General features: G+C 39.3%; 1 protein-coding gene across 1 annotated transcript in view; it reads left to right on the top strand.

Moving 5' to 3' along the window:
* igsf9ba (immunoglobulin superfamily, member 9Ba) overlaps positions 1–27,180 on the top strand; it is an 81,527-nt gene that overhangs the window by 37,696 nt on the left and 16,651 nt on the right. The window contains exons 4-13 of the mRNA XM_030745385.1: positions 1,961–2,112; positions 6,509–6,626; positions 12,832–12,973; positions 14,290–14,435; positions 16,647–16,789; positions 18,500–18,640; positions 18,728–18,847; positions 18,987–19,137; positions 22,309–22,432; positions 24,189–24,364. Coding sequence (XP_030601245.1) covers positions 1,961–2,112; positions 6,509–6,626; positions 12,832–12,973; positions 14,290–14,435; positions 16,647–16,789; positions 18,500–18,640; positions 18,728–18,847; positions 18,987–19,137; positions 22,309–22,432; positions 24,189–24,364 — 1,413 coding nt within the window. The remainder of the gene's footprint in view (positions 1–1,960; positions 2,113–6,508; positions 6,627–12,831; positions 12,974–14,289; positions 14,436–16,646; positions 16,790–18,499; positions 18,641–18,727; positions 18,848–18,986; positions 19,138–22,308; positions 22,433–24,188; positions 24,365–27,180) is intronic.

Here is a 27,180-nt window from a genome sequence, read left to right as displayed (position 1 = left end):
TGGCTCTTAGGGAAGCTCAGATACATCAGGTGGAAATGCAGTGGTGTTAAAAAGTAGATTTGAAGAAGAAAAAAAAAATAGGCAGCCTGCAGGGGAGCTTGTTATCAACCCTGATACATGTCCCACTGTGCAAGTGTTGCTCAAAACTGTCGGGGCCACATCTTCCTGTATCTGAGGAATGTCTAATTTACTTAGACCCTGTTTACTTTAGATTTCTAAAATGTGTCTTGGGCAATTAGATCAAAAGTGGACAGCGCTAAATACAAGTGTAAATGACCGCCAAGATACATTATTCTCACTCAAAACAACTTGCTGAGATGGCCTGGGACACATTTGGCCTCATATCTTTTGTAGTGTAAATGCTAATTTGTTCTGATGCCAAGCAAGAACACAACAGGAAAATATGTCACCAGTGTGTTGGTTTGTTGGCTTGTCCTCTACCTCTTTACAAGTCGCAAATGACTTTGTCCTGACAACCTCAACAGTTGAAATAGTGCGTACATGTGTAGTAGTTCTTGACACATTTTGGTTTTATTTTCTTTGCTAGCCCTTGCTCACTTAAAATAAATTAAGGTCTTTTGTCTTTTATTAGAAAAGATGTGGGCAAAAATTTAATTTGAACACAAGTGGTCAGCTGGCCATACTGAAGACACATTAATGCCATTAACTTTGGTCTGCTCTGTCCTGTGCTTTGTGCTTTTTTGCCTGTTTGTTGTTCGGGGTCTCTCCCTTCACATCATAGCCACTCACAGCAGATGGCTGCCCCTCCCTGTGCCTAGTGGTCGCTTCCTGTTAAAAGCGAGTTCTTCCTCCCCACTGTTGCCAAGTGCTTACTCATCATGTAGGGTCTTCAACTTACAGTGTAAAGTGTTTGAAATTACTTCTGTTTTGAATTCAGTACAATTGAAGTGAGTTGAAGTGAGGTATAAATGGCAACGTGAGTTTGCTGTCCACATGTGATCCTATGGACCAAGGCACATTTGAAATCCAGCTGATGCACAGCTGTACTACATGCACCTGCAATGTAGCAGCTCTGCAAAAGAATCCAATGGCAGAATAAGTCCTCTTGTTCTTGATTCAGTGACTCTGTGGTCATCTTGGAGTCCACAGCTCATTGTGCCACAAATCTCTTAGTGTAACACAGATTCAACAACACTACAAACTACAGTTTGGGCCGTGAAGGTGAATTGTGACGTCTTCCAAAGCGACAAACAAAAACTGGACTGTATGTGCAAGTCACCTGCCACGCATGACGCTCTCTGAGGTTGTTCTTGGGCACAGAGGTACTTTGATCAATGGGAATGTCAGCATGCAAACATGCTCAGATCACAATGCTAAATTGCTTCTGTGTAGATGTGCACTAACCTATTAAAAATGAGCATGCTGGGTACCAGTATAACCACTGGGTTGAGCAGATGACCCATGTGCTGCAAAGCTATTACAGAGGCCTGGGGTTTGATTCCACCCTGGACCATTTGCTGCATGTCTTACTCCTGCTCTCTCTTTCCCACATTTCCTGACCACTCTCAATTGGTCTTGTTATAATAAAGGCTAAAATACCTCTTTCAACCCCCCAAATGTAAGCAAAAATGAGCATTTAGTTCTAAACACAAAGTGCTACTGGGGTTCATGTTGAAGTAATTTGCAGGTATTTAGTGATGATCCAAAGTGATTGACGAGTGATGATGATTATGTGGCAAGACAGCCTCAAAAGATCACCCAAGTCTTTGTAAGACTTTATCTGGGAGCCATTAATGACTGTACCAATCAATCCAGTATAACGTAAGGGAAATCTATGATTGTGCTTAAGAAACAGTAAGGGAACAGTCACAATGTTTCCCACCTCAGTACAACAAAAGGTACTGAGACTACTTTCATGGCAGCCCATTGAATAACTGTTGTGATTTTTTCAGTCTGGATTCTGAGGTACAAACAATTATTTTTCCTATTTTCTCCACAGCTCCACCTTCATTTACGGAGACACCGGCGCAATACGTAGAGGCGAAGGAAGGGGGGAGCATTGCGCTAAGCTGCTCTGCCCAGGGAAATCCAAAACCAATGATCAGCTGGCTGAGGGAGGGGGAGGAGCTTGCAACCAACGCAAAATACTCGGTAAGAAGATATCATGCTTATAACTCAGATTTATGATTGTGTACAAAAATAGAAGTGGGGTTTGTGCACAGATGGTGTTATCCACTGAGCCCATCTGTACTGGAAGTATGTTATGGGCTATATCTCACTCAGGCTAATATCCCTTTATTTTATTGTTGAGCTGCTTCGTGTGTTATGGTTTATCTCTAAAACTCATGTGTTGACTGAATTCTAAAAAAACAATAAAACCATTAGCAGTAAACTATTTTTATCACATTATTTTTGTGCATTTAAAGCATATTGCTCCACAGACTCTGTCAACTGATGTGTATTTGGTGTACAAGAAGTAAAAAGCTGCAGATATTTTGTTATTTAGGAACCAATTATGTCATCAGTCCAGGATGACTGACAGTCAGGCTGCTCTGTCTTCCCTGTGATGTATAATTTTAACAATTTTAAAAACAGCTTAACGGCGCACCTCACATTTCTGAGCCCTCTTTGTTGTCTGGTGATGCCTGAATTTTCTTATAAACACCCAAATGCAGACAGCCTGATGTCATGGCAAGATATTTCTGGCACCGCCTCAGTGCTTGCAAACATTAAAATCAGGTTTGTGGTGTTAGTTGCAACAAATCAAAGACAGTCAACCCACCGCTCCATGACAGATGATTCAAAAGCGGCAAAAGCTTCAATAAGCGCTGATGCATTAGAGCCACAGGATGTTGAATCTCGAGCGAGCGGTGCAAATGTCACTTTCTGTGGAGTGGAGGATTGCTTGCTCTCACTATACTATCAGAAGCACTACCTCCACCTACACGTCTGAACACAACAAATTCACCTCTGGAGTTAGTCATGCAGAAGTTAGAATTAGAAATGGATAAGGGAGGCTGACTGAAACATCAGCTTATTACTAAAACAAAACACACACACACACACACGCACAAACAGCTGGAACCGAACAGATTGCTGATTATGTCTAACAAGCACAGCAATGAAAGGGAATTTTTCATACTGCTTGTAATTGTTTTTAGGACTTTTTCAAAGGTGGCTGCATGCCTTCACACTCTCATATGTCTCTGATATTGCAGTCTGCTGCAGGCGCTATCACCTCTTTACAGCTGCTTGTGTGATATACTGTAAAGGAAGTGACAGGAGCATACAGGAGTGTCTGTTAAAGGCCTCTTTTCCTTTCATTTTTGCCTTTTTGCTCCACCGTCATTCGCCTCTCTTTAACACCATCTCCTCTGTAAACGATTAGACAACATTCTGATGCATTATTAATCTCCCCTTTTCTGCATCAATATTACATTAGTCCTAATATGAATGTTGCACTAAAAAGAAAATCTGTAGTGAGAGCCAAATGCCAAATTCTAATAACCCCACTTTGCATTTATCAGCTCCCCTCGTACGTTCGCCTTTTCTCATTGCATCTCCCCTAAAATTCAGGAAAGCTCCTTTTTGTGGTGAGAGGAGAGCTGTGTGTGTCTGTGTGTGATAGCGAGCATTAGGATATGTTTGCTCACCCACATGCTCAGATCCATGGAGACGTCATGGAGAAAGGAAGGAATGTGACAGACAGGGTTAGAAAGGAACAGGAACCCTCCCCCTCCTCCTTCTCCTCTCTTCACTTTCCTTCTTTCTATTAAAGCACAGGAAAAAAAGATGCATTGAATAAAACCGTTTGGGAGGAGAGGTCACAAACCAGGAAAAAAAAAAAAAATTATATATAAAAAAAAATTCAGGAAACCAACGGTAGCCAACCAAATGTCATTCTCACTGGAGTGAAGTCCATATGACAGATACTGAGATTCTGCCTTCATCTTATGCCTCACCTTGTCTGCTGCAAAGTTCCTCTCCCTCATCCCTGTTTGCTTTCCTCACCCTCTCCTTGGATTGAGTTCAGCTATGGCACAGAAAGTATTGGAACAGACTGATGACCAGTAGATATCCTCAGATTCTGTTAAGATTACTGTCTGTTAACATCACTGCCACATTTGCTGTGTGTAGGAGTTTAATGATTTGATCCAACAGTAGTTTAGACTCTTTGGCTTTTACAGATTCAGTGCAACACTAAGTGCCAGGATTTAAAAATATGCTGGACCATGTTGTCCCCCAAAAATGCTTGATAGCTAGCAATGACGAGCTACCTAAAAATATCCTTTACTGTATGTGCATGAGTGTGTCTTTGTTTAAGCTCAGCCTCCCAGCAATCATTTCAATATCGAGCATCTGTCAGATGACGGTCTTTTCTTGATGTTTAGTGATGGTTACAAATATTTTCAAAATAAAAGCTGTGCGACCTTGATGTTGGCTTGCCGTACCTCTTAAATGTCACCTGGACATGTTTTTTTAAATCTTCTAGGAAGAAAAAAGTTTATATTTCAGAATTATTTTAGATGATCTTTTTTAGATTAAAACTAAACAACCAAAACTTGATTAAGAGAACAGCTCAAGAGAAAAAAAGCATACACCACAAGGGTGGCTCCTTGTAGTGTATGCTTACTGACTATACAGTAAAGCATCTGCATCACAGGGTTTATAATACTGATAGCCACACTGAAGTACTGAGTATTATAGGCCCAGTACCATCTATAGGCCACAGTCACACAGACCTAGAAACCGGTTGGTGACCGCCTGGCAAGCTCTGGTCATTAAGGAAAAATATGTATTCCCCAACCTGTTGGCAAGTGGTTGTTGCAGGTTGCTGGCAGTCGCTAGGTGAAACCAGTGGCAAAAGAGTGCAAAACCAAAAGCCTCCTTGTCATTGCTTTTGCTAGCAGATTACCACAGTGGCTCGTAGTTTGCAGCACAGTATACCTCTGTGTGACCAGTTTCACCTAGCGATAGCACACAACCTTCCATAAACACTTGCCAACTGGTTGGGGAGTACACATATTTTTTCCTTATAACCACTGGTTGACAGATTTTTCCATAGCCTTCTATACAACCACAAGTTTTATTTGCAGCCCCCCCCCCCCCCCCCCCCCCCCCCCCCCCCCCCCCCCCAAAAAAAAAAACACCCCTATTGGTCATTTAAAAGAACGCAGGTTAAAGTACTTTTGAATCAGCTTAATTTTTACTTCTGCACTGAATCTATGATGAACCTATAGTGTAGCAAGCGGCTGACACTGCTGCTAGGATTTATATCTGTGCGTGGTGTGCCTCTGTTGCTGTATAATTTTGCTGCCAGAACACTAGCTTGCAGTGGAGTTGGGAAGAAACAATGTGCCTAATGGGCCAGTCACAGCTGCTGTGGACTGTCTGGGCTGCATAGTTACATTTCTAGGGAGGTGCATATCATGTTATGGCACCAGTTACGGCGTAGGTTTTCAGAAGAGCTTACGTGTTATAGTGTACTTATGGCATAGATAATGCAGAGGCATATATCCAGACCTTGCAGCTATGTCCATGTTTTATCCATTTTTTATCCATCTTTTCTCCATTGGTCACCTGGTATCTCAAAATACCTTGCTAATTAATTTGCCGATGTGAGATGATTGGATGTGAATATTACATTGCGGCATACTCAGTTTGGATTACTGATCAATTTTGCATCGAATGGCCTCAAATGAGAGGTCATTTAAAGTTAACTGCATGTGAAGGAGGTGAACAGGAATCAGAAAGACAGTATTATTATTTTTTTATAGACAATTTAGTCCCTTCAGTCTTTTTTTAAACCAACAAAACAACAAATTTGCCCCAAATCATTGGTTAGTCTACAGTCTTAGAACTAAGCATGCCACACATCTTTGTATGTGTACAGCAGTGAAGCACAAGGTGTTATCTTGTGATAAATGGCCTTATGATGGTGATACAGTTCCCCAACTGCCTTGCAAAAGTTAAACCCTGCTTTGTTTGCTCTACTTGTAACACGAAACCTTTGAGGGTCAGATGAATAGAAATAATTCTGCAAGCATAGCAGATTCTCCCCTCAGCTGTGTGAATGGACAGACTACAGCTGTGTGTGACTTGAGTGGACAGTCTCTCGCCACCTGTTGCATAATTTATGAGAGCATTTCTATTAGGTTTGGTTAATTTGTTTTTCCTCACCACTTATTGGTTCCCATCAGCGCCTGCACACAGGAATATGCGGTATCACGGCGTTAGACGTTTCCAAGGTGACCATATGTGGTCACACCTGGAGCTAATAAAGCATGACACATTCATGACTTTTAAGTCCTTTTTTTTTTTTTTTTTTTGCATGAAACTATATGGATGTGTGTACAGCTTTGACCTGTAGTTAAATTTAACAAAGTGTATGATCAGATATAATGCTGAAGTCCAAATCTGAGGTTGTCTATATTATTATAATTATATGGAAAACACATAAAGTGCTTTTAAAATAGTTTTAGTTTTTTTTGTTGCTGTTCCTTAGAGGCTGGATGTTTATCTCTTTCTCCTGCACATTCAATCACAGGTACATGATGGCAGACTAACCATCCTTGGCATCACCAGAGATGACAGAGGGGCGTACACATGTCGAGCCTACAGTGACCAGGGAGAAGTGCTCCACACTACCCGTCTGTTGGTTCAAGGTGATGTCGCCACAGATTGAGTAAAACCCACAAAGCCAGTTATAGATATATAAGTTAAATCCAAAAATGTTTAGCTATTCTGCCAAATTTTTAAATGAAAAGTAAAATCTTTCACCCACTCTATCTGCAGCCTCCTGCTCTGTTTGCATCAGTGCAGGTTTCATTATTTATACTTCTCTAGTGTACTGATGTATGTAACATACCTTCCGAGTCTGTGTCAGGCAGTCAATAGCTCAGTCTGGGGCCTCTGTATGCGAATATGTGCACAGCCATGTGTATACAACAGGATCTGTCTGAGAGAGCGTCACTGTCTGTCTCCGGTCCATTAACCAGGCTCGCTGCTAGACACAGATCAGATAGATGGTCGTGATAGCAGCCTCTCTCAGTCTCTTGATACAGCAGGGCTTGGGGGAGTTAACAGTGTGTATTTAACAAGCAACTGAGCATCTTACTTTTAAAGTGTATTTTAACGCTTGACCTCTGTAGGTGCAAACATAGCAGAGGAGTAGCTCCACTCCTTCTTCACAGTGCAATAAATGGAGGTACACACACACACACACACACACATTACAAACACATTTAACAGCGGCTGTTTTGTAACTCTGCAGACTCTAAGTAGTGAGTCTTCAGTTATGGGATGCAACTGCATTAAGGCTTCAGGCCTAGGATGGAAGTACCAATATGATACCTGTTCTCTCTACAACAATCTACTATATTAATGGGCTTCTTTCTTTTAACGTAAGAGGCCTCAGTCATATAGGATTTTTCTGGACAGGAAATATTACTTTTACTTTTTTTTTAAACTTTTTTTTATATTACTTTTCTTTTCAGCTACATAAAGCAATAACAGCTTCAATTAAAAAACTTCGTCATTTTTTTGCGGACCCTAGGTTTGGGCCATATGGTTGTGATAAATTATATGATTAATATACTGAGGTAATGTACTAATATTCTAAGTTTGTCATTGTAATATTCTAACTATTGTAACTGTAACAGAATTAGTGTGTGCATTGAATGCAGAGGCCTTTTTTAGCAGCCTGGTTTTGATTCTGGCCCAAACCTTTTGCTACATTTTGTCCTTCCTGATTTAACACTTTTCTACCCATCTTAAACTGCACTTTCTTGAATATATATATATATATATATATATATATATATATATATATATATATACTGTATATATAAAGTTTGAACAAAATCTTAAAAGAAAGATAACAAGTGTGATTACTTTTGAAATGGAAAAGAAAAGGTCAGATAATTTAAACTGATCAGAATCTAAATGAAATTTATTATGATTACACAAAAAATCTCCAGTTTTAAGACCAGGACACAAAGCCAGCCTCAGAGACTAACAAGCTAGTGCACTCCCATTGCCAGTCCTGACCCCGGGAAAATCAGAGTTGCATCGGGAAGGGCATCGGATGTAAAATCTGTGGCAAATCAAATAGAATAACAGACAGCAAATCATGCAGAAAAATGTTACTATGTTAAACTATTTTTAGATCATATTTAGCATTCAGTGGTCATCATTTAAACAGGCACTATAATTTAGCAGGTGTTTTAATGTAATATTAATGCCCTAAGTTCTCCTAGTTCTTGAAGCATAGAGTCTTAAGTGAGATAATAACCTTACCAGAAAATGTACAGATATGCAGGGAATGGTTAAAAACTGCAAGATGAATAACAACTCTAAATATCATATGGAAACATAAATAAAAAATAATATCTATCAGTCGTTAATTGTGTCTCTAAATGTTGCATGAAATCATAAAATTTGTGTTGTTATAACACAAGTTTGTGTTTCCAAATTTTGAAGAGAAACCAGTTATTTAACAGAACTTTTCTGATCATCAGAGCTGATTTTAAGAGGAAAGAGTCCTCCAAAAATCCAAAAACCTCTGTGAGAATAGAGGTGATTTCATATAATACTCTGGAAAAAGGGCAAGAAATGGCATCCCAAATCTGGCACTGTGCAGCATCTTTTACAAATTAAAACACTGAGGGATAGAATTTGCATAATAAGGTTATACGGTAATGGAGCAAATGTAAAGAGGACAAAACTCCAGCAGCACATGTAGTATATACACTATATGGACAAAAATATTGCAAAGTGGAAGCGTTTAGGAACCTCAGCAACTCGGCCACAAAGTGGCAGACCATGTAAAGTTACAGACTGGGGTTGTTGAATGCTGAGGCACATAGTGTGTAAAAGTTGCCAGTTCTCTGCTGACTCAGTAACTGCAGAGCTCCAAAGCTGGCATTAACACCAGCACAAAAAGTGTGCATTGGGAACTTCATGCAACGAGTTTCCACGTCTAAGCAGCACCTGTAGGTGTAAGGTATAGTTGGCCCGATGCTTTTATCTGTCAGGCCTCTGGTGTATTTACAACCAGACATCATTAGTATGACACATTTCAGCTTGTGGCTTTCATCCAAGGCCATCATGAAACATATTACAAAAAACAATTTAAATAGGATATGTAGCAGAGAAAATACAAAGTAACCAGTCATTTACATATCAGCCACTGAGGCAGCTACAGTGATAGGCTGGGCATGCGATCATGTGACTTCAGAGCGTTTGTTGTCATGACTATATTTGGTCAGCTGAAGGGTGGTATCTGTTTGGTGTAGTATAGGCCTACTTTACAGGCACACACACACACACACACAAAAAAATACATAAATAGATTTATTGTTGGGTCAGGCATTGATATGTTATAAGGTGTTTCTGTTATTTTGTCCATCCCTTTCAAAGAATTGTCCCATTTGAGTTCTCAGTCCATCAACCTTTTTAATTTCATTGATTCATTGTGGTAACCTCGTTTGTCTGTGTCACAATAATATCCAAATAAATCCCAACAATGTTGGGATTCCATACGTTACATGCATGTACTGACTATACATGCAGAAATTTACATTGCAGTAAAAGGAAAACCAGAAAAATATAAAAGTTTGTAGTTTTTTTTTTTAATATTGCCATGAATAGTGCTGTGAAATGAGAAACATGATTACTACACACACCCAGAGCAATAACCAGCAGACATCTGAAGAGTCATGGTTCTCAGTCTGGTGATCTGTTTTTAATTGTTATGTGAGACGTCTGCACAGTGATGTATAAGGCTGTGCATGCTCTGAGGAAAACAACCAGGAGGTTTGGATCTGGGCCCTCTCATAAAAGACAGCTTACCTTTCATGGCTTTTGCTGTTTTATTGAGAGCTAAGAGCAAATCTGAAGCACCTCAGGAGATGAAAAACTTTACAATGTGAGGCATGCAAAACCCGAACACTGACTGCTATTAGGTTTACAACAGCTGGCTGCTTACTATATTTTACATCAGAATGTGGTGATATATATTGTAAATAATACTTAGTGTGTGCCTTTTCTCACCCTGATCTGGCACACAGAGTGAAGGTCTGCATGTAGTGTAGAATTAGTTAATTCATTTTTCGTAGTGCTTTTCATCTCTGTATCTCTACTCTTTAAGGCAATTAGTATTTTAACATTTTATATTTTAGAATTATTACATTTTGTTGAGAAAGAAGCTGTGCATAAATCAACTTGATGTACCAATTACAGTATAGTACTCAGCTCAGTTGTCTTGGGCCCCAAAAAGACCCCAGGGCACAGTGTGGTTAAACACAAAAATAGATTATATTCATGTCTTATAAAGGTTTTTGTTCCACTGTATTGTATGCCAATGTTTAAATTATCTTGGGGTTTGTGTCACATGAAAGTGATGATATACTCCTAACAATAATAAAAATACATATTTTTAAAAAAAGTTAGAATAAAACATACGCTGGGGGGTAGTGTAATGTTTGAACAGATTTAAAGAGAAAGAGCAAACCCACAGGAAGTCAGCAAAGGCTTGTGAAAAAAAAAAATCACGAAACCGAATAGCATATGAGCAGATTAAATTTACAAAGAATATACAAAATAATATGTTTTTTTTTTTTTTGGTTATTTTTACATGACCACAAGTAGTTAGTTAAGTCCCAGGATTGTTGCTAAGCAAAAATCCCACTTTAAGTTACTTTACAGAAAAATGTCCATTTTGAAATAACATAGACTTACATTGTATGTAAAATATTACATTATGCAAAAAATATTTTTATTTTGGGTCATTGACACCTTTTTCTATTCAGTTGTAAAATGGGCAAAACCATTTGGCAGCAATTATCAGGAAACTGTTAGTCCATTTAAATAAAACAAAGATCATTGACCAAATGTTATAATCATGTTTTTTTTGTTTTTTTTTTTTGTAGTTTTATGTACAGTACCAGCCAAACGTTTGGACACAACTTCTGACTGATACTTTATTTATTTTAGAATATTAGTTGATCAATATAGAGGTCACACAGGTGTCTAATATTAGCTCTGCCATGCTTTTTAATTCACCTCAATTCAGTTTTATTTAAGTAAATCACAGCAAACAGTCACCTCAAGGTGCTTTATATTTTAAAGTGAAGACCTTACAATAATACAGAGAAAATCCCATCAATCAAATGAACCCCTATGAGCAAGCACTTGGTGAAAGGAGGAAGGAAAAACTCCCTTTTAACAGGAAGAAACCTCCAGGCTCACGGAGGGGCAGTGACTGTTTGAAGGTGTGAGGAGGGAGACAGGACAAAAGACATGCTATTGAAGAGAGCCTGAGATTAATAATAATCAGTGATTAAATGCAAAGTGCTGTATAAACACAGAGAGAGTGGAAAGATTGTGATGAATAAATACTGCATCAGGGGACCCCCTTCAGCAGCCTAGGTCTATTGCAGGATAACTAAGGGATGGTTCAGGGTCACCTGATCCAGCCCTAACTATAAGCTTGATCAGAAATGAAAGTTTTAAGCCTAATCTTAAAGTAGAGTGGGTGTCTGCCTCCTGAAGCCAAACTGGGAGCTGGTTCCACAGAAGAGGGGGCCTGAAAGCCGAAGGGCCTGCCTCTCATTTTACTTTTAAATACTCTAGGAACCACAAGTAAGCCAGCAGTCTGAGAGTCAAGTGCTCTATCGGGGAAATATGGTACTATGAGGTCTTTAAGATAAGAGGGAGCCTGAATATTCTAGACCTTATATGTGAGGAGAAGGATTTTAAATTCAATTCAGGATTTAACAGTGAGCCAAGGAAGAGAAGCCAGTATGGGAGAAATATCCTCTCTCTTTCTAGTTCTTGTCAGTACTCTCACTGGAACATTTTGGATCAACTGAAGGCTTTTCAGGGAGCATTTAGGACAACCCGAGTGTAATGAATTACAATAGTCCAGCCTAGAAGTAATAAATGCATGAACTAGCATCATTCTGAGACTTCTAATTTTAGAGATTTTGTTCAAATGCAAGAAAGCTGGTCTACATATTTGTTTAATATATGCACTGAATGACATATCCTGGTCAAAAATGACTCCCAACATTCCTTACAGTGTTACTGGAGGCCACAGTAATGTTAGACACCATGTTTTTAAGTTTTTAGGTCAGAGTAAAATAAACTCAATTTTATCTGAATTTAGAAGCAGGAAACTAGAGGTCAGACAGGCCATCCTGCAGTTTAACTAATTGGTGTGTGTCATCTGGCTTCATGGATAGATAAAGCTGGGTATCATCTGCATAGCAATGAAAATGCATGCTACGCCTTCTAATAATACTGCATGAGGGAAGCATGTAGAGTACAAATAGAATTGGTCCTAGCACAGAACCCTGTGGAACTCCATAATTAAACTTAGTGTGTGAAGAAGACTCCCCATTTACATGAACAAATTGGAGTCTATTATATATGATTCAAACCACTGTAGTGCAGTACCTTTAATACCTATGGCATACTCTAATCGCTGTAATAAAATATTATAGTCAACAGTATTGAAGGCTGCACTGAGGTCTAGCAGGACAAGCACAGAGGTGAGTCCACTGTCAGAGGCCCTGAGAAGATCATTTGTTCTGTACTGTGATGAATTCTGAAACCTGACTGAAACTCTTCAAATAAAACATTCCTATGAAGATGAACAGTTAGCTGTTATACAACTGCTTTTCAAGAATGTTTGAGATAAAACTGGAGGTTTTTAGCATCTTTGAGCTCATTATTTTGCTTTAACAGTCGTCAGCATTTCACGCCAAGCAGCCAGACATGTGTTTTTGCCAAGTTAAAGATTTCAGGTATTGCTGTACAAGTAACACTTGTTTCAACACTTTTAACACTTGTTTCTGTTTCTCTCAGGGCCTCCATACATTGTTTCACCACCAGAAAATGTCACCGTAAACATATCCCAGAATGCCCTCTTCACCTGCCAAGCAGAGGCATATCCTGGCAACCTGACCTACACCTGGTTTTGGGAAGAGGATAACGTCTACTTCAAGAAGTAAAGTTATGATCAAGTTCACTTCTGTACTGTAGCTGGTGTTAGTTAAGCACTTGGGTGAGGTTAAGACTTAGTGATTTAAATCACCAGCAGGCTGCACAAGGCCTTTATCCCAGAGCTTTTGTGATGTGATTGACATTGTGGGTCTCTGAGCCCCTTTGCTGTGCTGTATTTTGAGCAACTGTCCAAGGGTATTTGGTTTGTGTGTGCCCTGCCTTGCTGTGACGCCAGAGGCAGTAAGAGCCTGCCGGGGGTCTGTCTGGAGCGTGCCAGGCGAGTTAGTGCGCTCTGGTCACAACATCACATGACTAAGGCCTTGTGTCATCATATGCCTCTCATGCGGTGATGATCTGAAGCGTAGCCAGGTCCTCTGCAGGCTCCCCAGAGCTGGTATTTAGAGTCTGAGAGGCTTTTACAGTGAGCGAGTGACAGACAGAACAAGTGGGAAGGAAGAACTAGTGAATGGAGTTTTGACTGGCGGTGAAAACAAGTGTCTGAAGGACTTTCACAGAGGAAGTCTCCAGACTAATTTTAAACAGCTTTTGTAACGTCAATCTTGAATTTTTTTTTTCCTTTTGCAGGATGGGAAAGATTTAGTTGAGGGAATTGCATACATTTCTTTATAATTAGTTGATCATTTATACATTGAGCTGTGGCTTTTCTCATTTCTTGTTACTTTTTAATTTAAATGCATTCACTTCTTTTTTTACCCCGAGTCTACAGTATGTCTGTGCTACTATTACATATGTTATAACATAGCAAGTAATAATTTGAAGAAAAGTGAAAGTTGTCATTTTATTTGTAAAGTGCTTAATTGTAGATATGCTCAATAACACCCCCTTTCCAGAAATCAAAATACATCCAGTTTAGCATGGTCAGTTCAATAAATTTGATAACTCATCTGCAGATTACATGATTAATGAAGCATTAATGAAGCCCCCTTTATCGTTACTTCTTAATTTAAAGGCTTTTTCAGTTTAAAATAATTAAATATTAAACTACTAAGTGGAGAGGGATATCTACTTAAAAAAACCAAACTGAATATGTGCTCTATCACTTAGTTGTTTTTTTTTTGTTTTTTTTTTAAAGGGAAAACATGAGGGCTGTACCATTTGGCAGTTATGGCAATTAGCAGATTTATTTGAATCTCTTGCTCTGTACACTGTGTTCTTTGGACCCCTCTCAGTTGGCTTCTGTTTGACTCTCTGCTGCTCTCTTATGGCACCTTGATGTAATTTAGCTCAATAGATCTGCATCCTGTCCTGTTGGTGTGTTTCAGTAACACGGTCTGACAAAACATCTGTATCTTCCTGCAGTGATCTGAAGCTGCGAGTGCGCATTCTCATCGACGGCACCCTTATCATCTTCCGGGTCAAGCCGGAGGATGCCGGGAAATACACCTGCAGTCCGAGCAACAGTCTCGGTATCTCGCCCTCAGCATCAGCCTACCTGACTGTTCAGTGTGAGTGTTACCATGACAACAAAGTAGGAAGGGGAGGGCTGGGGAGACGGTACAGCGAGCCCTATGAGGAGACGGGAACAGCAGCAGCAGCAGCAGCAGCAGTATGGAGGCTTCTCATGTTGGAGGCTGCTGGAGTATTTGGCAGCGCTGCTCCTGTAATGCAAAGTAACCTTCTTGAATTTCAAGGTCAGGCGTTACAGAAAGCAGAGTTTTGATTGAGCCTCTCTGACCAATTTCATCCTCTCACTGGATTTTAGGAATTGAATTATAAGCTATTCCGGCTCCAGCCTCATTCCTGTGCACAAACATGGAGACAAACTCGTCCCCAGACTCCATTTTTCCTGGTCTCTTTTGAATCTGGTTGTGAGTGATGAGAGAAGAACGCCCCTCCCAGACATATGACGTTTCATCATGCTGAGCTAATTTGCTCCCAAGTTGCTGCCTGCCATTGATTATTGTGATACACTATGAAATAGAGCTGGGGGATTCACAGCACTGCAGGCACTGATTTCATCACTAGCCTCGCATACATCAGGCCGTAAACCAATGTCCTGATGGTACATGTAAAAGAAACTCTGACGTTATGTGTGAAGCAGCTGAGAATCACTCCCAGGAGAGATGAAAAACACTCCTACCTCAGAGTAAACAACTTCTTGGACTAGCAAAGCAGAAATGAAAAGGTTGTGCAATCGTTTTCTGGCAGGTTTATGGGTTTTATGTGTGGAGCCAGATATCTCAGGTAACTCAGCAAGTTTATATGTGCCGAAATATGACAAAATTTCACTCACTTGGCTTGAAAAAGGCATTATAGTGCTCATGGAAATTTGTATTGAACATTAAAAAAAAACCTTGTGGAAGCTGTAATGCTTCACCACATCCTGTGCACGCTGCACACACACACAGACATATGTGCAGTGATTATGTTGAGAACTCTCTTGCTGGCTGCCACCTAATCTTCTCTTCCACTAATTCCCCTTTCAGCACCCCTTTTATGTTCCCTGCATGTCAGGAGTTTTTTTTTTTTTAATTTCTGTGATTTCTCCCAGTCCTTGAAAATGCTCCATAGATGTTTTAATGTGTCTCTTAAACATGAACAAAAACAGCTAGAGGTGAACCTCTACATTTTAATACTATTTGTTGTAATTAAGCTGATGTAGAGTCATGTATCAGGACATATAAAAAAACATTGGGTCCTTATCAGGTCTTAAAATGAAAAAACAAAAACAAACCAGCTTAGGTCTGGAGCAGTGTCCTCTGAAAACCAAACACAGCATATCAGCACAAACACGTCATACCAGCACAGTGGTGGAGGGGGTGATGATTTGGGCTTGTTTTGCAGCCACAGGACCTGGGAACCTTGCAGCCATTGAGTCAACCATGAACTCCTCTGTGATGTACACCAAAATATTCTAGAGTCAAATGTGAGGCCATCTGTCTGACAGCTAAAGCTTGGCTGAAATTGGGTCATGCAACAGGACAATGATCCCAAGCACAGCAGCAGCTCTGCAACAGATCATCTGAAAAAGAAAAAAGCCAAAATGCTGCAATGCCCCAGTCAAAGTCCAGACCTCAGCGTGACAGAGATGCTGTGGCACGGCCTTAAGAGAGCTGTGCATAAACAAATACCCACAAACTGTGAAGAAGAGTGGGCCAGAATTCCTCCATAATGATGTGAGAGAATGATTAAGTCATACAGAAAATTTACCACAAGTTATTACATCTACAGCTACTGAATGATGGGGTGTATTTAATTTTTCACACAGTACTTTTGCATGTTGGCTTTGTTTTTATTAAATAAATTAAAACACTGTGTAACATGTAATTTATTGTTCATCTGATGTCATATTTAAGTAATTTTAAAGCCCGCTGATATGTAAAACCTTAGAACTGAAAGAGGATGTACTGACTGTATTTTTTTTTACGCGAGCATGTTCTGTTCACAAGAACGTGTTGTGAAGATATTAGTTTTGGCATAAATGTTACATGCTGCACATGTATTAAACCACTATAATGTTGACTCTCCTAAAATTAATAAGACAATAATATTTCTAGCTGAGAATCTTCCTAATCTGAGAAGCTTGATAAATGTTTCCTTTTTTTAAAAAACATCAGTTAGTTGTGAAATTCCTTTGTGTATTAAATCAAACATTTACAGAAATAAATAGTTTTTTTTTACTGATCACCTAACCCTCGTTTTTATTTTACGCCCAGACCCTGCCCGAGTGATCAACATGCCCCCGGTCATCTATGTCCCACGGAAACTGCCAGGCATCATCCGCTGCCCGGTGGATGCAAACCCACCTGTGACATCTGTGAAGTGGGAAAAAGATGGCTACCCACTCCGAGTGGAGAAGGTGAGTCTGATCTGGGGCTTTTTTTTTTTTTTGGAGATTCTTATATTTCATGGTAAAATAAATAATAATTATCTTATCAGTTTCATACGAGGTAGTATCTGATTGTGCCATGAAATCATATTTTCAAATATTGTTCAGTAAAGTTGACTTATTTTCTTTTTATTGTAAAACCCAAACAACAGATTTCACAGAAACTCACAGAGGAGCCACTGCTTCAAGATGATCTAATCTTTATTTATTTAATATATTAACACCAACTGTTATCGCGTGTGCACATATGAATTATTATATTGTTGGACTGCTGGGCTGCTTTGAAGGCTATGACTATGCGATATTTTGTTCAGTTTAATAGTGTTTGTGGATTTTTTCCTACTTTTATTTGTCTTAAGCACAGTATTCAAAAAGACACAAATTTTATTTAAACATGTCCATAAAGATAGCAGATAGCATATCAGTAAAGATTTGACATGTTGCTGGCAGAACAGTGTGTGTTAAAAGCTGTTTCCTGCCAGTATTTAAGAGATTATAAATACTGTCCTTACACATTTGGGGTCCATTAAACTTCTACTTCACTGTGTTTATTTGTCACCTTAAGATACTGATTACTTTTCAGAATAGGAACATTTATAAAAAACACAGAAAGTTGAGTCAGAGAATGGTCTGAAAAGGAGAAAATATTGGAGGAGTGAGGAAACTTCACCTGTCCAGATGAACAGAGTCAACTTTCTGGGATTTCCATACCTGGGTTTTTGTGCATGCATCGTGACATTCATAAAAACAAAAAATAATGATGCATTACTGAAAAAAATTGATGTTCTTTAGATATTTGGATTTGGGGGTGTAATTGAGGAGCTCATCGTGTTTCAGATGGCTCTTATTTCCCTTTTTAAGCTTCACAGAAAATTTCATGTTGGAAGGCCAAAGAGGTGAAAAGTAGAAATAGAAATATGCGTAGCAGATGTTTTCTTTTCCTCTTTGTTTAGTTTATCCTACATTATCTCACTACACACTCACAAATGTAAATAAATAAAATAAAATAAATACATTAGCTTTTTTTTTTTTAACCTTTTTGCACTGATGCTTTTACTTACACTTGCTGGCCACTTTATTAGTGACATCTTGTTATTACTGGTTTGGACCCCCTTTTGCCATCAGATCTGCCTTAATTCTCTGTGGCACAGCTTCAACAAGGTGCTGGAAACATTCCTCAGACATTTTGGTCCATATTGTCTTGACAGCATCACACAGTTAATGCAGATATATGGGCCAATAGCTAATATTGGCCCATATATTGGCCTTACCAATATTAGTTGGGCTCTACTGATTAGATACTTGTGCAAACAAGCAGTTGAACAAGTATACCTAATGAAGTGGCTTGTGAGTTTATAAATTAAAAAGATTTGTTTTCATACATAGTACAGCAGCTGCATACATTAATGATTTTTTTTTATCATTTCAAAGTGCCACCTGGATATCGTGCCTTTCTGCTCAGAGCTCGCTGTCTGTTGCTCTGTTTTTCCTTTTATCTAATATGCTGCCAGCATTGAGGGCAGGTCTGTATTAAATAAAAATTAACTTCTTATTCATCTGATTTAAAGGAACTTTGGGGATCTTTGTTTTCTCATGCAGTTCAAAAACATTTAGATGGGACCCTGAGAGTTCAGGAAAACCCCTGAAATCAAGCATTTCAGATGCCCCCTTGTCTTGTAGTACCCCGGTTGGAGCCTGATGCCAGACGGAAGTATCCGTGTGGCAGAGGCCACTGAAGACTCCCTGGGCACCTACACCTGTGTGCCTTACAACGCCCTGGGTACCATGGGCATGTCCCCCCCTGCCACTTTGGTGCTAAAGGTACATCGCTGCTCAAATTTTAGTGTCTTTTTTTCTAATTTCTGCACATTTCTACTTATAAGTCCTGTATGATTTGTGTTTCTCTAGGATCCCCCTTACTTTAATGTGAGGCCTGGGGGGGAGTACCGTCAGGAGGCTGGGAGAGAGCTAGTAATCCCCTGTGCTGCTTCTGGAGACCCTGATATACCAACCATTACCTGGAGAAAGGTGCTAAAAAGCTAAACACACAACATACAAATTTCCCTGAAACTACTTATCTAATGTGCTTGTTTTTGCCTATGATTCACTGAAATATGTATTTGCCCAGTGTTTAACTGAATAACTGTAATTTTCGTGTCAATTGAAGGTGGGGAAGCCAAGCAGGAGTAAGCACAACATCCTACCCAGTGGCAGCTTACAGTTTGTGTCCCTCAGCAAGGAAGACCATGGAGAATGGGAGTGTGTAGCCACCAATGTGGTCACAAGCATCACTGCCAGCACGCGTATCCTAGTCATCGGTACAAACAGTCTGCACAGTGCTCTCAGCTTTCTCAGTTTCCTCAGCCACTGACCTTTCTCAGTTATGTTGAGTTCACTTTGCTGTGTGGCTTGAGTGATTAGCATGAAGAAGAAGAAGTCACCCTCATCCCTCAAATTCTTTGCCTTTACCCAATTTCCCTTTGGCCGTCATTAAAATTTAATTTGATCTTATCTGTAATGGCTTTATACAGTTCATTTAAAGCCCAAATCTGTAACTACAGTGTGCAGTATCCACCCCTCTGCTGAAACACTGTCACTGCAGCCTTTGTCTGTTGAGTCATTGAACCAAGGGCATCGTTTTACTCTTTGAATTGACTGACTGACGTGTTGACAAAGACAAACAGGGTTATTAAGTATAAAACAGGGTGCTGAAAGTCTACATGTACATTGCTAGAGCCAGTCTTGTGTGAATTTCATATTTTTATTTGTATTCTGTAAGTAAATTGTAGCATCCAAATTTTTATAACTGCCTTTGCTTTTAATTACCTTTTGTGGTGTTTTTTTGATCCGAATTTATTTGGCAACACTGATTATGCTTTTCGGTTGCTTAAGTTGTGACGGTGTCTTTACAGCTGGAATAGCAGCCATTTTGAGTAGACAAGTAACTTGCTCAGTTTGTAAAGGCTACCTCAGTGAGCTGCATACTGTAGCTTCACCAGTATGCACTATATTGCCAAAAGTGTTCGCTTGTCTGCCTTCACACGCATATGAATGCATATGAATTTGAGTGATATCCCATTCTTAATCCATAGGGTTTAATATGATGTCAGCACACACCCTTTGCAGCTGTAACAGCTTCAAGTCTTCTGGGAAGGCGTTCCACAAGGTTTAGAAATGTGTTTATGGGAATTTTTGACCATTCTTCCAGAAGCGCATTTGTGAGGTCAGAAACTGATGTTGGATATGAAGGCCTGGATCACAGTCTCTACTCTAATTCATCCCAAAGGTGTTCTGTTGGGTTGAAGTCGGGACACTGTTCAGGCCAGTCAAGTTCTCCCACACCAAACTCACTCATCCATGTCTTTATGGTCATGTTGGAACAGGAAGGGGCCATCCCCAAAATGTTCCCACAAAGTAGGAAGCATGAAAATGTCCAAAATGTCTTGGTATGCTGAAGCATTAAGAGTTCCTTTCACTGGAACTAAGGGACCAAACCCAACTCCTGAAAAACAACCCCACACCATAACCCCCCCTCCACCAAACTTTACACTTGGCACAATGCAGTCAGGCAAGTACTGTTCTCCTGGCAACCACCAAACCCACACTCGTCCATCAGTTTGCCAGATGGAGAAACGTGATTAATTACTTCAGCGAACACATCTCCACTGCTCTAGAGTCCAGTGGTGGCGTGCTTTACACCACTGCATCTGATGCTTTGCATTGTGTTTGATGAGCGAAGGCTTGGATGCAGCTGCTCAGCCATAGAAACCCATTCCATGAAGCTCTCTACACACTGTTCTTGAGCTAATTTGAAGGTCACATGAAGTTTGGAGGTCTGTAGCAGTTGACTCTGCAGAAAGTTGGAGACCTCTGTGCACTATGCACCTCAGCATCCACTGACCCCCCCTCTGTGATTTTACATGTTCTACCAGTTCGTGGCTGAGTTGCTGTCATTCCCAATCACTTTGTTATAATACCACTAACAGCTTATTGTAGAATATTTTGTAGTGAGGAAATTTCATGCCTGGACTTGTCGCACAGGTGGCATCCTACCACAGCACCACACTGGTATTCTCTGAGCTCCTGAGAGCGACCCATTCTTTGTAGAAGTAGTCTACATGCCTGGGTGCTTGATTTTATACACCTGTGGCCATGGAAATGATTGGAACACCTGAATTCAATGATTTGGATGGGTGAGCGAATACTTTGGGCATCATAGTTTATAATTATCATGGCAAATGACGACTATTATGTAAACTATAGGTAGCATTGAAACACTACATAGCAATGAATGAAGCAAAACTCTATACTTGTAAATATACTATAGTGCAATTTTTTGCAGATTGGTGAACCTCTGCTCATCTTTCACAGTTTGTCTTCTGAGAAACTCTGCCTCTCTTAAGATGCTCTTTTTATACCCAGCCATTGTTACCGAACCATCACCAGTTAACCCGAGTAGTTGCAAAATGTTCCTCCAGCTGTTTTTGACACCTGTCTCATCTTTTTTGAGATGTGTTGCTGCCATCAAATTCAAAATGAGCTAATATTTTTCATAAAATCATAAAATCCATCTGTTTAAAGATTTGATATGTTCTATATGTTCTGTTGTGAATGAGATAATGAGTTGATGAGATTTGCAAATCATTGCATTGTGTTTTTGTTTACATTTTACACAGCAATCCCAACTTCTCCAAGCCATTTCCAGCACTAGTTTAGCTTAGCTTAGACTAAGATAGCTATGCTGGCTCAGTCCAAATCATTTAGAAGTACTTATAAATATCACTACTTAACACATTATATCATCTGTCTGCAAGTTCTGTTGTAATAGTTTGCAAACGGATGTGAGAGCTCTTAAGTGAATAAGTGAATCCTCTGAACTCTCCTGTGGTAAAAGCGAGCAGGTCAGTAAATCTGACACCGTGGTCCATTGCCCCAGTTTCCAATGAACCATCATAGTGTCACACAGCTGGCAGCGCTCAGCCTGCCTCCATGTGACCAGCTCTCAGCTGGCAGGTGTGGCAGGGTGGTGCAGACATCTGTGCTCCTCAGACCGTGTTCAGGTCTCTCTTTTATCCCAGTGAGAACTAACTGGCTTCGGGCCACACTGCACAGCTGTTGGGTGGGATGAGCTGAGCTGCAGATAGTACTGCTGCTCTTGAATTGCCTGACCTTAACACTGGTCACCACCGCAGCCAGCATCACATGATCTACAGAGAGCTGACAGATGCATGACACAGCTAAATTTGGAGGGTGACAACTACAAAAATGATCGTTTGCATTATTTGACTAAAACACAGTCAAAGTAATCCAGAGACAGACATTTGTATGAAATGTCAAAGCAGCATTCACATTTACAGAATATCTATAGCTTAATTATTGCTAGTGATATTAAATGATGTGTGGGTGTAAGGAGCTATATTATAAGTAAATTAGTATGTGTGCATTATGAATTTATTCCCACTCTGTCTCTGTTTCTGTCAATCATTCAGGCACCAGCCCACACGCTCCTGGCAATATCCATGTACTGCCCTCAACAACCTCTGCTAATGTGTCCTGGGAACCAGGTTATGATGGCGGCTTCGAACAGACATTCTCTGTGTGGTATGGTCCAGTGTGAGTGCTCTTACCTTACTTTACATCAATGCCAGCAGTTTGAGTAGATGCAGACAAAGTACCTGGAGGTAGACGTGTATGTCTAGATTAGTCGGAGCCATTCTTCACAAATTCAGACAGAAGATCACAGCAGAATTGTTTTGACAGCATGTTTCAGGAGGTATTTAGTATATATATATCTATATATATATATATATATATATATATATATATATATATATATATATCTATATAGATAGATAGATAGATAGATAGATAGATAGATAGATAGATAGATAGATAGATAGATAGATAGATGTAAACATGAAGACAAGGACATCATGGAGATGAATATGTGAGTCACAGCAATACAGTTGTCTCTGTAAGAGATACTGTAATTACATACTGAGAATATTTTATAATGTAGAGCAAAGCATGTTATGGCTGAGTGGAGTGCAGTATGGTGGATTTAAACACTATGAAATAACTGTGACTTACACAGGAGAGAATGGAAAAATACACATGAAAGTTTTCTTTCTAAGGCAGTGGATGGGGTTACTGTTTGCTTTCAGATCGGGTTTCATGTCCCCTCAAAGCTCTTTATTCTTGTATTATATATTGTATATTCACCTGAAATGGCTAAAATGGCTTGCCATCATTCAAATCTAACATCTGTGTGTAATATTTATCATTAAGGATTGGATCTTTAGAAAATGTGATTTATTAATGTATTCTTTAATTAGCATATTTCTTTCTATATATATATAGAGGATATTGATAGTTTGGAGCCTAAGGGACAAAATGTAATTGACTTTAGTGTAGATCAACTGATATTAGACATTTCTGTACATGAGTTGAAATAGTTTAAGTAATTATTATAATTCACACAGAGGGGCAGATAAAGTAAGAGAAAAGGGGAAAATCATTAAAATAAAGTAAATTGAAATATTAACAGATAATTGTGTTGTGATGGTTTATGTAGTGGTTGCATAATTGTCATATTTTGCTCAATTTGAACTGAATTTGGTGGAACTGCTGCATCAGGTTTAGAACAAATTTGTTATAGTTGATACACTGCAGATGAATGACAAACATATACTAAGCCGGTACAAATGGCAACAGTCAGATGAGAAATACACATGAGAAATTTTTAAAAAGTTGAGTGTAATTGAAAAAAAAAATGATGCAGATAAAATAGAGGAAAAAATACATAAATTGTTTTTCACCAATTTGCCAAGACTTAGGAAACAACTTTTAAATCCATATATCTCACAAAATTATAGAAGCAAAAAAAAAAAATTCAAAAAAACACATTTCCAGACATCTTAAAAAGATGTAAATAACTTGGATGTGCATTATAAGACTGAAATTATACAAGTATATTTTATATTGAACTAGACCAGGTGTATGAATTGATGTTATAAGAAAAGTTTCTTAGACCTGATGAGGTCAGAGATGTGACCTGTTTCAGCTGTTCTCCGTTCCTCTGGCAGGCTGTTCTAACAGCTCAGAGCTTGAAATTAAAGGCTGCCTCACCAAATGTTTTTCTCCTGCATGTTATAATATTTCAAAGAGTCAAGCCCAAAGGGTTCATAAATTTCCAAGCATGTCAAACTGATCCAAGACTCTAAAGTGCTTTAAAAGTTGTTCTGTTTGGTGCTTCACCCTTAAATTAGATGCAACTCGTTGTGTCACTATTTACAGTTAATTAAATCATCATTACATATTTTCACCTGGTATATAAGCTTCTCTCTCTCTGCATCATTTCTCTCCATAGGTCAAAGAAAATAGACTTCGGTCCTCATGACTGGCATTCGATGCCAGTTTCTGGTGCTCAGATCTGGTTGGTGGTGCCAGGGCTGGAGCCTGGGACAGAGTACCAGTTCAGTGTGTTGGCTCAAAACAAACTGGGCACGGGCCCATTCAGTGAAGTTGTGACAGTCACCACTGCAGGTGGGTACTGCTAATCAAAGGATGTTCCAGCCATGTTTGCTGCTTCTTGACTTCAGAATCAGCCCGCTGAGTTGCACTGAGACACTATTTCTAATTTTAGAAAGTAACCAGACACAGTATGGAATATACTGCCCTCTAGTGATGTTTAAAGTCAACTATAATGTCTCCAAAATCATTATCCCCTCCTACCCTTGGTTTTATTGTCTAAAGTTGAATGTTTTACATAGATCTCCAGATGAGATATTGTCTAATCTGATTTTTTGTGTGTGCTCATCTCGGTCACCTTCAAAAGCTCAGAGTAACAAATGTAATGAGCAGCAGCGAATAGAGCCACAGCGGCTGTATGGGCTTGTTTAAGTTTTAATATTCTCAGTCATTCACAGAAAATGCAGTAACAGGTTTCCTTGCAGAAAAAATGCACATACATAATAATCCATCTTGTATATCAGGGAGAATAACTCTATCTTTTTAAACCAGGCTAGATTTTGTAGCATGTTGTTTTGTAGATTGAATTAAGTGAGACTTAGATTTTATTGTAGAAGTCAGCCAAGTTAAATGTGCATGTGAATTCAGCTACATGGGGCTAGTATTAAGTAGACCCTGACCAGTCGGGTTTTCTTTTCTTCTTTTTTTTCTTTTCTTTGTTTTATTTTAGTGTTGCCTGTTTGGTCTTTGTATGCAGAGAGGAACTACAGTACAGTGGGTAAAATAATTATATGATCCCCTGCTGAATTTGTAAGTTTTGCTCATTTACAAAAAAAAAACATATAGTCTCTATTTTTAATGGTAGTTTAATGGAGAGAGACAGAATATCAACCAAAAATCCAGAAAACACACATTACATAAAAGTTATAAATTGAGCTGCGTGATATTGAGTCAAATAAGTATATGATCCACAAGCAAAACATGACTTAGTACTTGGTGGAAAAGCCCTTGTTGGCAAGCACAGCAGTAAGATGTTTCTTATAGTTGTTCTCACAAGTTTGCACACATCTCAGGTAGGATTTTGGCCCCACTCCTCTTTACAGAAACTCTCTAAATCCTTTAGGTGTCTTGGCTCCCTCCACAGATTTTCTACTCCATGACCTTAATGTGCTTCTTGTCTTGCCACTCCTTTGTTGCCTTGGCAATATGCTTTGGGTCATGCTGGAAGACCCACCCACAACCCACCATCAGTGTTACGGGTGAGGAAGGAAGGTCCTTGCGCATTGCCCCGCTCATTAGCCCCTCAATGCAGTGAAGTCATCATGTACCCTTAGCAAGAAAAACAGCCCCAAAGCATCATGTTTCCACCTCCATGCTTGACTGTGGGGATGATGTTTTTTGGGTCATACTTGGCATTTCTCTTCCTCCAAACACAGCGGGTCAAACTGATGCCAAAGAGCTGAGACAGGCCTGTACATGTGCCTTTTTGAGCAGGGGGACCTTGCGGGTGCTGCAAGATTTCCTTTTATTACAGCATAGTGTGTTACCAATGGCGGTCATGGTGGCTGCCAACTGCCTTGAGATCATTAACAAGCTCCTTAGTTTTTGGCTGATCCACCACCTTTCTCATGATCATCTTCACCCCAGGAGGCAAGATCTTGCATGGAGCTCCAGACCAAGGGTAATTGATGGTCAATTATATTTCTTCCATTTCCAAATAATCACAGCAACAGTTGTCACCTTCTCACCAAGCTTCTTGCTGATGGTCTTGTAGCCTATTGTGCAGGTCTACAATCTTGTCCCAGATGTCCTTTGACAGCTCTTTGGTCTTGCCCATCGTGTTGGAGAGGTTGGAATGGAAGAAACCAATTCTGTGGACAGGTGTGCTTTATACACATAACATTGAGATCAGGAGTATCTGTAATTGATTGATTTTTCTGGATTTTTTTGGTATTCTGTCTTTATCCATTAAAATGAATCTACCATAAAAATTAGAGACTATTAATTTCTTTGGGGTGAAAACTTATTTGAAAGTTTTCACCCCAACTGTAAACTAAAGGAGCTGAAAGGATTTAAAGTCAGTGTTTCAGGTAGAAGAAAAAGCTGTATCACTTTTCCTTAAACACAGAAATTGATATATTAAATGCTCTCTTTGCCAATCAATCCCTAAGCAGTAAATAATTAAAGTATTTCACCTCTATTACTTTAGTTTAAGCAAAGTAGCTATAATACCATAAGAACTGATTCATATGAAGAACTTAAATGCAATAGGATCCTGATCATCCAGTTACAGACCCCCCAGGCACAACTAATATTACACATGACAATATAACAAGTAAAGAAACAAATACAACTGACATTCAGTGCATTCATCTGAATTATATTGTTATATGAATAACAAATCATTACAAGAGCAACATCAAAAGCAGTCACAGTGACCAAGAGAACTGTTTTCTCACTCCTTTAAAATGCACTTAAACTCCCCCCATCATAACCAGTTCTGTCAATTTTGGAACCTTCTGTAGATCATTCCAGGAAAAAGGGGCAGCAAATGTAAAAGCCTTTTTTTTCCTAATTCTGGTCTGACTCTTGGGACAAATATTTATAAAAAATGTTTTCCTCTTCAGTGCCACTTACCAGTACCACTTCTCTCCCTCTGTCTGTTGCCCTTGTTCACAGCCCCAAGTGTTGTAACAATATACGAGTGTTGAAGCAATAATTAATGCGCTAGTAGAGCTTAGAGAGCTTTTTTCTGGGAAAAACACACTTTTGGGATGTGTCCACTTAGAAAAGGGAATAAACACATTTTATTTTTTTTAATCTAATATAAAAATGCAAGCAAAGCATAAATATTCCCTGGATACTCACTTCTTTGGCTGTGAAGGGCAGCA

This window comes from Archocentrus centrarchus, chromosome 13 (assembly GCF_007364275.1).
Source record: "Archocentrus centrarchus isolate MPI-CPG fArcCen1 chromosome 13, fArcCen1, whole genome shotgun sequence".
NCBI lineage: Eukaryota > Metazoa > Chordata > Actinopteri > Cichliformes > Cichlidae > Archocentrus > Archocentrus centrarchus.
Note: the sequence above shows the minus strand (reverse complement) of the source record. Positions and strands in the feature narration are given on the sequence as shown.